Source organism: Rhinichthys klamathensis, unplaced genomic scaffold, assembly GCF_029890125.1.
Source record: "Rhinichthys klamathensis goyatoka isolate OS25496 unplaced genomic scaffold, OSU_Roscu_1.1 h1tg000141l_1, whole genome shotgun sequence".
Classification (NCBI taxonomy): Eukaryota; Metazoa; Chordata; class Actinopteri; order Cypriniformes; family Leuciscidae; genus Rhinichthys; species Rhinichthys klamathensis.
The window spans coordinates 837064-849238 of record NW_026606676.1 but is presented as its reverse complement, the minus strand read 5'-3'; the positions used below and the strand labels follow the sequence as shown (position 1 = coordinate 849238).

General features: G+C 45.5%; 1 protein-coding gene across 1 annotated transcript; it reads left to right on the top strand.

Annotated features, from left to right (window-relative positions):
- The first annotated feature begins 319 nt into the window (after window positions 1–319).
- On the top strand, window positions 320–11760 carry si:ch211-241j12.3 (uncharacterized protein LOC566552 homolog). Its single transcript, XM_056257679.1, has 7 exons — window positions 320–478; window positions 721–849; window positions 3427–3619; window positions 4684–4808; window positions 5983–6173; window positions 11266–11399; window positions 11510–11760. The coding sequence occupies exons 1-7, from the start codon at window positions 356–358 to the stop codon at window positions 11740–11742; spliced, it is 1128 nt and encodes a 375-aa protein (XP_056113654.1). The 5' UTR covers window positions 320–355; the 3' UTR covers window positions 11743–11760.
- Window positions 11761–12175: the final 415 nt, after the last annotated feature.

The following is a 12175-nucleotide window of genomic DNA, read 5'->3' as shown; positions in this document are numbered from 1 at the left end:
TTTATTGTCATTTTTTTAACAACCATAGTTCCAAACAAAGCTGTACATCTCAGTGTTTCCTTGCCAAATCAATCAGCGTTTTTGAACGAATCTGTGATTTTTAACTGATTAATTTATAAAAACCGTTGCTGTCAGGCCTGAAGCAGTCGGATATAATCTGTTAATACCGCACACCCGTATTTGACAGTGTAGTCGTAACTATTTGAGGCTCTGTCCCAGACTCTAGTGAGCTGTTCACTTAAGCACTTGAAGGATGTAAAGTGAAGTTCACTAGGGTTTGGGTTTTCTCTTCCGTGTGTGTGAGACGCACTGAGCCTGAGCTGCCGTGTCTGGTTTCTTCCCTGCTCTGAGTTAGATGAGTGATTATCAGACGGCCATCGTGCTGGACAGCGGGTCGGGTTTGATGAAGGCAGGGTTTGCAGACCAGGATCTTCCAACCACGGTGTTCCCGACGGTCATCGGCCGGCCCAAATATGAGGTATTCTCGCTCTCTCGCTCTGATACCATAATAGAAAATCTCATTTTAATCTAAATTGTCTCATTTAGCAGATTAGATCTGGACGATAAAGCATGAAGATATTATATACATTAGTGCTTTCCACAATATATCAGGAAAAAAAATGTTAGTCAAATAGGACTGGCTCGACTAGCTCAGCCGTGTGTTCATGTGTCCTTGTGTTGTTGGTCTGGGCTGATGGTGGTGATGGTCTGGCTCTCCAGGAGATCCTGAGCGGTAGCGTGGACCGAGCGGTGTACATCGGGCACGATGCGCAGCACATGAGAGGAGTGCTAGCGCTGAAGTATCCCATCAGGAACGGCATAGTGCGCAACTGGGATGAGATGGAGATGGTGAGTGCTCTTAAGAGGAGGTCTCTTTAATGTTCCCTTCACTGCAGTATGTTTAGGTTCGGATGTTCTTTGACTGACATGAGGGGTTTCTTTCTGCCTCGTTTGATCACAAATCCTGCTGATGACATGAACGCTGCTTGGTTTGAGAGGGATTTGTACACCGCTACACTACAGTATTAAGAATGGACAATAGCCCTCACATTTTCACTGGTGTATCCAAACATTCACGGATTCCTATTGAAACGATTCACTGCTGTGGTTCACATGCACTCAGTAATCTGTTTATAATCAGATTGATGGATCAGCTGCACTGAAAAGCCTTTATGTAAACACCTAAACAATCCCAGTTACTTTCTGATCGTAGATGTAGACCTGAAATAATCTGATCAACTGGGGAAAGTATGTAAATGCTTGGGTCAGACTCTTTTCTTCATCAGGGTCACTAATACCTTGAGCACATGTTTAGTGCTGTTATATATGAGCTGGCCAGTGAGCGTGACGTGCTGGCGCACCGTGTGTGTGTGCTGAAGCAGGGCTGGGCGATAAGGCAAACACATCTTATCATGATTCTGTTTCAAGTTGGTTTTACTCTTTTGCATTACAGCCAAACTAATGTCCCTATTTTAAAAACAAAGCCTTGGGTAACGCAATCTAATATAAAAAGGGCTGACATTTAGGCCAAAGTGGCGAAGATAAAAATCTTTTTTCTTCATTAAAAAAATAAGAACGCCAAAGATGCACATTACACAACTTAATATACAAATTAAATAAACAGTGCTTTTATTTTTTTCAGATACAGGAGGTGTATTTAGCAGTAGCATTGAAGAAAGTAATTAAATGATCAAATATGTAATTAAAACACTACATAGTAGCTTTAATAGACTTCACTGTATACATTATACATTAATTCTTAAAGTTCTCAGTCAGGGAGTGATTTTCTGTGTTTTGTCGTTTTATTAACATTATGACAATTTTCATTTTTGGGGGAACTATCCCTTTAATTTACTCTCTCAAGTTGTTTTAAACCTGAATAAGTTTCTTTCTTCTGTTGAAAATAAGTTATTTTGAAGAATGTGTAACCAAACAGTTGCTGGTCCGCAGTGTATAGTTCTTTCTCCTGTGGAGATCAGCAACTGTTGGGTTACACACATTCTTCAAAATATCATCTTGTGTTCAGCAAAATAAATAAATACAGGTTTGGAACATTAGAGTGAGTAAATGACAAAAGATAGTTCACCAAAAAAAAAAATATTCTAAGGACAAGTGCCAGCATGTTTACTATTAGGCTACTGTCACTTTAAGACCGGCTCACATCAAATATACACGCATATGACACACACCTGATTTCCTCTCAAATGTTTGCTTTCACTTTAGACATAACCAACTGTTTTATGCAAAGCTTGTGTGTATTTAACAGTATTAGGAGCAGTGAGACTCGAAAGATAACGTAGTCCAGTGTCCAGGTGCTGTTTGACAGGCTTTAGTGCCCGTGCACTTCGGGTGTACGCGCTCAGAAAAGCACACGTTAAAATGGCATCAATGAAATGTTTAACCAGCAAGACTTTAAAGCACATGCAAATAATGAACGTTTGTGAATTGCAGTGTCCCGTGAATGTAACTCTACCTCTGCATTACCGTGTGATGTGAATGTGCGTCGTGTTGTACAGTATGTTGAGACGGCGGCGTCAGAACTGAACTGATACGCACTGTAACACGATACTACAATATTTCTTCAAAAGCAGATCATGGAGGCATTTTAATCGTCCACGATCAAAAATCGTGATATCGCACACCCCTATGCTAAGGGTAGTTCGGTATACGTGTAATGCATGTGCAGATTACAGAGTTTAGGGTTCATAAACTGAAAACTAGTGCATGTAAACATGCCCTGGGGAACGGTACTTTGAAAAGTGATGCATGACAATATTGTGTTACTCCCTTTAAAAGTAACTAATTGCGTTACCTGGTTACTTTTGCGTTACTTTTTTCCATCTGGGTTGGCTTGTTTTTTTTTTGTTTTTTTTTATATATAACAAAAAAGTTCTATTTTTGGGCAAATGTAAAGACCCTTTTATACTAAAAGTGAAAAGCCTCAGGCTGAAGGAGATGTCCAGTGGATAACTGTTGCTCTGGCTAACAGGAGACTACATGCAGGAGGAGAGCGGTCAACTCTTTACCTATAAAAACAACAAAAAAAGTTTTGTGCAATACATGTATATTGGTCAATAAAGGGATTAAATGCATAATGTGTTATTAACATTCAGTTATTGGAGGTTTTGCATAGTGTTCTAATTCTGCATTTCACAGATTTTATTCATTTTGAGGAATGTGCAAGTGAGCACACACACACACACACACACACACACACACAACGCCTCTGCACTTCGATTTGTCTCAACATGGGGACAGGAGAGCTGTCAGTCAATAAATGGGAAAACAAGTAACTTGCATTACTTATATGAAAAGTAAGTTGGATAGTGTGTGTGAATTTTAACCTGATTGGGATGTTCCCGTTCCTCTCCTGATGACGTGCTCCTGATCCTGCAGTGTTGTAGCTTGCTCTGCTCTCGTCTGCAGATCTGGGATCACGCGTTCCAGCATCTGTCGGTGCGTCCCGAGGATCACCCGGTGCTGCTGACCGAAGCCGCCATGAACCCGCGGCAGAACCGGCAGCGCATGGTGGAGCTGATGTTCGAGGCCTTCAGCGTCCCGCTGGCGTTCGTGGCCCTGCAGGCGGTGCTGGCGCTCTACGCCTCAGGCCGCACCACCGGTCAGTGTCACACACACACACACACACACACACACAGACAGAGCATCCCGCTGGCGTTCGTAGCCCTGCAGGCGGGTCAGTGTCTCTCTCTCTCACACACACACACGAATAAAATCATAATTTATGTGTAAACCATCACTTAACAGAGATGAAGAGAAAGCAGCGTTCATGTAGAGATGGATAGTCAAATATGAAACACTCAGTGGCCGAAATGTAGGTGTGTTTCTAACGAGGACACGGGTCTCTGCCGGACCCCTCTCATGGAGCCTCTGCTACCCGGGAATACACACATGACAAATCTGTTAGAATGTTAGTGTTTTATTTAAAGGACCAGTTTCTTGAACCTTATAAAAAAACATATTAAATTAAAAAAATTATACGTTTTGTTGAGCATCATATTTGATTCATCAGGCGTTTATTGCTCATATAATGTGATATAGTGAGAATATGGGGGAAAAACAGCTGTTTTATTCCGACTCAAACTGAGCACATATGTGCTGCAGATGCTGATATTTATATGGACGAAAGATGAGATTCTGATGCTTGTGATGTAAATCAATGCGATCTTTATAACAGTATAGCGGATACTTGCATAAAATACATATAAATATCATCTTACGAAGACATATTATTGGCAGATATTGATATTGAAATGCTTAGTTTATGAACAATCCTCTAGTTTAAAACGTATAAAGCAATACAGTGCTGATTGAGAGATTAACACACTTTCCTCAAAGCCTGATATTTATACTCATGATTTTTATAATAAATGATGTCTGGATAAAGTAAAGCTGCTTCAGTCCAGTTGAAATATAACTAACAATATCAAAGTTATTGTTGCATTTACTTGACTTTAGTTAATAGTTTAGACTCTTTTATCAGGAGATAGAAGGAGATTGAGAGGTTTATCAGATCATGCTCATCATTTAGAGGCCTTAGCTAGTGCACCATTTGATGCATGAATTTCTGTTTAGGGTAAAGTCATCTGAAACCTAATGAAGCATCTTGTTTTGAAGTTGAGTGTGTCAGTGTGATGTCGTTCTGATGGGTGTGTGTGTGTTCAGGTGTGGTGCTGGACTCTGGAGACGGCGTCAGTCACAGTGTTCCTGTGTTCGAGGGTTACTGTCTCCCTCACGCCGTGCAGCGCTTCAACCTCGCCGGAGCCGACGTCACCCTGCAGCTGCAGAAGGTCACACACACACACACACACACACACACACACACACACACACACACACACACACACACCCTGCAGCTGCTAAAGGTGACACACATGCACACAGAACACGTCACAATATTCCTCATTTGAATAATGCACAGAATAAAGGGGCGGGGCCTGGGTGAGTTGGTGTGTTAAAGTGGCGGTTATGGTAAGGGGCGGGACAATTCCCAAATACATTCGAAGCGCTCGACCAATCACAACACACTGATCCAGCCGAACAATCAGAGCACAGTGTGCTTTTCAGAAGGAGGGGCTTCATAGAGACAGGAACTAAACGGAGCGTTACTAGGGGCTTTCGCAGCGGGTAGTTATAGGAACGAGCCACCAGGGTGGATCCCCAAGATCTACTGGTTCTCCTGGGAACGTTTTCCTGGTTGCATTCGCATCGCCAGTAGGAACTCCGAAGTGACGTAAGCTGCGCTTGTTGTGACTTCTTTTTTTTTTTATTGTGGCGTGCTCAGAGCCTGAGCCACACAGTGCTCACATTCTCCGTGTTCATTAGTTTACGATCTGTCTAACACTTCTGTCAAATACGTTATTAGAACTTATACAAAGAAAATAGACAGTATATGAACAGGTATTAGCGTGTGGTTGTCCAGTGTTGCTAGCAGAAATACACAATCATGTTTCTCTCGGTCCCCTCAGTTGCGTTGGGTTTTCTCCTCAGCGTAAAGGTTAAGAGGCTCATCTATCACTGTTTTCCATGTTCGTAGAGTTAGTTTGTGCAGTAAATATATAGGCTATAATCTGTTTACACACAGCTTTTTAAAAAATGGTGGGTGCTGGTGTTTCGTGTGCGTTCGGGCAATCAGGAACACTAACATCACGGATAGTTCCTATAGCGCTGGTTTAGACCGACTCTGGAGTAGGAGTAAATTAGTTCCTCCAAAAGGAGTTCCCAGAACCAAAATCGTTCCTAGTTCCTGCGGTGCGAACACGCCAATATCCGGGAACTTCCACCAAGAGTTCTAGGAACTATGAAGAGGGTCCTCCGGTGCGAAAGCCCCTACTGACAGACTGGGAAGAGAGGAGCAGCAACAATGGAGAATATGGGGGAAATAATCAACATTCAAGCAGGAAAACCTGTTCTAGTAGAGCACAAAACCAACATCAGTGTTTCTGTGTGTGTGTGTGTGTGCAGCTGCTGCTGGAGCAAGGCGTGTGCATGCGCACGTCAGCGGAGCTGGAGATCGTGCGTGAGATGAAGGAGAGATGCTGCTGTGTGGCTCTGGATTATGAAGCGGAGCTGAAGAGCGCAGGATCGGCCTCCTCAGAGGTTCAGTACACACTCCCTGACGGGCGGCTCGTCTCGCTGGCCTCCGAACGCTTCCGGTAACTGACCCGCTCGAGTGTGTGTCTGCTCTTCACTGTCTGCCTCACACTAGGCTCAGTGGCACTGGGAGCTGCTGCTAACGTTAGGCTACCTGCGTAACCCCGGTTCTCTGATAACAGAAGTGCGGTATCTCACTAAGGGAACGCCTCCGGCGTGACCGACTGTGGAAGCACCAATTACACCACGTCTGTCAGACTGAGTCCCGCCTCCCTGGTATATAACTCTGCAGCCGCTGCATCATTCTACACACATCTGCAAGGAGTGAGGTGAGATGCCTCACTTCTGTTATCAGAGAACCGGGGTTACACATGTAACCTAACTTTCTCTTTCTAACATCCGTTCGGGATCTCATTAAGGGATATAGACCACTCCCGTATTGCAGATATGCTGTATGAACAGACGCAACAATGAAAGTAGTGTCATAACCAAGGCCATTAGTTACCAAAGTGAAACCCATGCCCTCATAATCCTCTATAAAACCTTTAAGTGGACCAACACCAGGGTGTTTATCAGGAAACAGAATAAGAACGAGAGACGTGTGAAGTGTAATGACGTTACACTCGCCGCTCCCACACTGAGCACAGGGTGCGCCAACGATGGCTTGGTCAGTCTATAGTATCAGACAAAAGTGTGCGGTGATGCCCAGCTTGCATATGTCCTGAATAGACACTCTTGAACAGCGCCAGGAGGTAGCCATCCCTATAGTGGAACGAGCTCGAAGCCCTGGTGGGGATTGTACATTTGCAACCATGTAACACATTGCAATCGCATTCACCATCCAATGAGAGAGCCACTGACGTGAAATGGGTCTCCCCTTGTAACTGTCAGCCCACGAAACAAAGAGCTGACTCCTTCGAAATGTGTTCTCTGTCTGTGCCTGGTGCGCGCTCTGCACACTTATCTTGTAACCGCTCTTCCTCTGATGAAGACAAAGGTGGTGGAAAGAAAGCCAACAAATCTACAGATCTGTTTGCTCCTTATGTCTCTCTGACCTTAGGAACGAATGCCGGATTAGTTTTCGGCATAACTTTCGATCCACTTGCTGCAAACTTTGTACAGGAAGCATGTAACTCACTCACTCGCTTTGCTGTAGTGAGAGCCAGTAGTAAAGCTGTCTTCAAAGAAAGACGCTGTAAATCAATTCTCGGTAATGGTTCAAAAGAAGGCTGGGAGAGCGCGTCCAGAACCACCGATAAACCCCAGGGCGGATCAGGGACTTCGTGACCGGGAGTACCCGTCTTGCCCCCCCTCATAAATCGACAGATCAAGGGGTGCTGGCTTATCGTTCCCGAATCCATCCCACATGACTTACCGAAATGGCTGAAAGATAGAACTTTACCGTGGAAAAGGCTCTACCTTTATCTAATAGTTCCTGCAGGAAACTGTGCCCGGTTGCATAAAGCACCTTAAGTGTAATTTTCCCTTAAGGTCACCCTTATGTTTCCCTTAAACCTAAGGGTGTTGCAGAAAAATACCCTTAAGTGTTACTTAACGTTTTTTTTTTAAGTGAAACGTCATAAACACTTAGAATTTCCCTTAAATGCTGTTTTTTCACTTAAGTAATCGTTAAGTGTTGCATAAAACCCCTTAACGGTAATTTCCCTAAGTATAACTTAAGGTTTGGAAATCGTAACCTTAAGAGTAACGCGGACAAAAGTAAGACGACATGGCTGAATTTATGGAACCAGCTGAAGATCATAGGGAATAGGGAGAACCCTTTGGCTGAATTTATGGAACCAGCTGAAGATCATAGGGAATAGGGAGAACCCTTTGGACTAATTTAGCGATGAAAAATTGTTGCAAGAAAACCGATTTGATCGACGCGCAATATTTGACATCACATCGCTATCAAACTAGATGGCCGTCTGTCTGTCATTACATGCGACTCGCATGTAAACTATCACAACGTTAAGTCAGTGCGCGCACGGAGAGTGTGTGGCCGACCCGTGCAGAAAAAAAGATTCACAGGAGAACGAGCTGATTCTGTGTTTTAAAAGGAATCATGACAGAAGAAAACAGGTATGCTATGGAAATATACTCAGCTGTATTTCGAGACACAGAGCCAGAAGTGCATTCACAATACCTAAACAAATGCCAAAAGCATGAGACGGTGATCCGCACTTTCGGAGCTAACGCGGTGTTGCGTGATAGCGTCACTGGACTGACACGTGATATTCCGACATGTTAGTGTTTTGCTTATCTATGGCAACAACAGATTTTTATAACGTGAATCCAGGATCGCTGTCGTAAAACACTTAAATGTTTCCCTTACCTAAGAGAACCGTTTAAGAGATTATATGCAACACCCTTTAGTTATTCTCTTAGGTAGTTATTCTCTTAGGTAAGGGTAAATCGCCCCTTAAGTATCATACTTAAGGGAAAAACTTAAGGTGCTTTATGGAACCGGGCACTGAACATCTGGTACAGAGCATAAGAACGAGATGATCCGTCTCTCTGCACAAAGATGGGCTCTGCGACCAGGGCTGGTCGTATAGAAGTGGGGTTATCTCCGCTATCCAAAACTTCCCCGGCCAAAACAGTGCAATCAGAATTAGTGAATGTCTGAATTCCCTCACCCTCTGAAGTGTTGGCCCGATGAGGCTCAGCGGGGGATAAGAGTGCGTTTGGCCACGGGTGGGCTAGAGCGTCCACACCCAGCGGTGCATCTTCTCCCACCAGGGAAAAGAACAGAGGGCGATGCGAAGAGATCTACGGCAGCCTGTCCGTATCTCAGCCATACCGGACTCACCACATCCGGGTGGAGTGTCCAATCTCTGTACATAGGATTTCCTCTGGACAACAGTTCTGCCCCTCTGTTCATTATTCCCGGTACATGCGTTGCCCGTAACGACAGAAACCTAGTGTTGCCCCACACAATCAGTCTCTGCGCTGGACTGTGCAGCTGTCGAGAGCGCACTCCCCTTGCCTGTTTATGTACCACTGTTGTGTTGTCTGTTCTGACTAACACATGATATCCCTGAAGGATCTGAATAAAGTGGTAAACTTGTACCTCCTGAGGTGTTTGTTCAGGGTCTGCAAGTCTAGAATAGGGCAGAGACCTCCCCTTTCTTTGAAAACCCTGATGCCTTTCCTCCCGCGGCACCGTTCTTAATACTCCTTTGCTCAAAAGAGAATAAATTTCTTCTAAAACCTGAGCTGATTCCCCCTGTGCAGTTGACATCACCTCTTCATTGAAATTTGGTGCTTTTACAGCGAATTGGAGTCTGTAATCTCCATCTATTGTTGATGAAACCCACGGAGACACTGCGCATGCACGCCAGCTCTCTGCTTGCGCAGCGCGTGTGCTCCGCTTCTCTTCGCTTACTGGCGCTGCTCGGTGGCGAATATGGGAAATGTAGTTTCAATGGAACTTTTTGGTTTCATTTTTGTTTTCACACATTTCCCCGCTCTTGGCCTGGATGTGTGGGAATTTCTTTTCACACCTCTTTTGCTTATGCAAACATTCTCTCCTGACTTCATTAACCCTGTGGGTGGAGGTAGGTGAATAATCACAGGGGAATACCTTGGGAACTTGTTCCTCTCGTAATGGTGAGTGAACCTGCTGAACTGGCCACTGAAACGCTTGAACTGGGGCCATTCACACTTGACAACTTTCTTCATTTCCCCGGGGGAGGAAGAAAAGTGTTGAACTCTAAGGGGGGTGGAGCAGAAAACCCTAGGAGCTGCTCTCTGTCCCCCTGTGGTAAACCAGGCTCGATCCTAGGTAGCCCGCCTCTTCTTGCCCCCTGGGTATTAGAAGGACAGAGCTTCGCCGCTGCGTACGATGGTTTCCCCTTACTCTTGGGCTGTGACGTCATAGCGGTTGGATGCTGAGGTGGGGGGGTCGATGACCGCGATACTCTGGGCAGCCCCTCTTTGACTGCGGCGTGAAATTCCCACGGGCAGGCTGATATGGTCGAGGCCATCTAGGTAAGCAGGTCTCGAACGCTTCTCCCTCCCTCAAGTCACACTGTTGGCGCATAGCTGTGACCGTAGACATAGGCTTGGGGTCTACGGGGGCGTCCAGAAACTTCTCTTTCCTTATCAGAAAGGCCTGAGAGACTGAGCCATGACGCTCTTTCTCCCACTACAGCCAGCCCCATACTTCTGCCGCAGCTCTGAACCGCCAAAGCAGAAGATTTGTACATTTTTTGAAACACAGAAGCTGAAAACTGCTCCGTTTTTCCCGGAAGCACGGCGCCCACCGCTGAAAAGTGCTCTTCGACTTCGATATAGACGGTTGGTAACTGAAAGCTCCACCGGGGGAGGCTCTCTCGTTCTTATTCATGAGGCGTGAGGCGTGACTGTAACCTCTTACCATCGTAGAGATCCCTCTCTACCCCTTGGTCGACCCGCTGGGAAGGCCGGTCGATGGAAAGTTTGGCAGCAGCCCTGCAACAGACTTCTTTGAGTCTAAGTCCACCGCGCCCATCGTTGTCTAGAAGATGAGGGGATAATTCCCCATCTTCCCCCGCTATACCCGTGAGGGACTCTCCAGAGAGAGGGGGAGGTCCGGGGACTCCACACCCATAATATCGCCCCAGGTACCTGGCTCAGGTAGCGGTTTAACCGTCTTATAATAATAACATCCGCTATAAAACCTGTATGAAGCTCTGATCACTTTACACTTTTCCATGGCTTTTTTTTTTTTTCAAAATGAAATTTATTGTAAAGGTATTTTTGCAGGGTTTCCTCACCAGAACAATCCAAAAGTACATGACATAACAGCACAACCCACTGAAGAGGTGTATCTCACTGCCTCATTCCTGTTACACACCAGAGATGGCGCTGCGGTGAATAAGCTCTCTTGGTTGTAACCGGTGTGTGTGTGTGTGGCTCTGTGGCAATCTGCCCTGGTTCACTTCTGTTCAGACACGAGTAAAACATGAACACTGGAGAGACGCTTCATAGCAGGAACTGAAGCTGAAGGAGACTCTTCGTGTTTCGCATGTGTATTTCAGCAAGAGGAAAGTGTGCTGCACATAATTACATGTTCATTAGAAACACTGCTGCAAATGAGTATATCAGGGACCTTATGACTTTAAATCTCCAGATTCACCCTCTCACAGTCTCGTGTCTTTACATACGCAGGGCTCCTGAAATCCTCTTCAGGCCGGAGCTGATTGGACGAGAGCATTATGGGATGCATGAGAGCGTGTTCAGGTCCATCATGCAGTCGGACATCGACCTCCGGCGCAGCTTTGTGGGAAACATCCTCCTGTCAGGTGTGTGTGTGTGTGTGTTGGCCAATCAGAGGCTAGAATCTGTAACGCATGTGACTGTGTGTGCTCTGGCCAATCAGAGGGCAGGATCTAACACATGTTCGTGTGTGCAGGCGGGAACACGCTGCTGCCGGGCCTCCCGGAGCGCCTCCAGCAGGAGGTGTGTGATGTGTGTGCGTCAGATCTGAGTGTGTGTGTGCGGGTCATCAGTCCTCCGGAGCGGGACTCCTCAGTGTGGAGCGGTGGAGCGGCGCTGGCCAGCAGAGCCGAGCTCAGCGGGGCCTGGATCAGTGCGCAGGAGTACCAGGAGTTCGGCCCGCACATCGTCTTCAGGAAGTGCTTCTGAACACACACTTTTACAGGGTTTAGTCTTACCCCACAGGGAGTCGCTGATAGTGCCAATGTTCATCTGAGTCTTTTAGGACTCGTGTACGAGTCCATGTTTTAATACTTTTAAACTCTTCCCTTATACTGGTTGTATCAATCAGATCGTCCGTCTCTTTAACACATGAATTATAATCTAATATGTAAATTAATGTGTTTATATATGTGTGTGTAAGTTTAACCTATCTATGAGATATTAATGTGACGGTTTGAGTGTTCTGATGCTCTCCATGAGGCTGATAAAGCAACTCTCACATGTGATCCGGTTCCCATCGGGCTCGACGCGAGGAGCTTCAGTGTGTTTGACGTGCGACGCATTTCCTCCATATGCAGTTTCTCTTTTCACCTGTGTGTGTGTTGTGTTGTGTGTTTTGATTGGTTTTATCACTTCACGC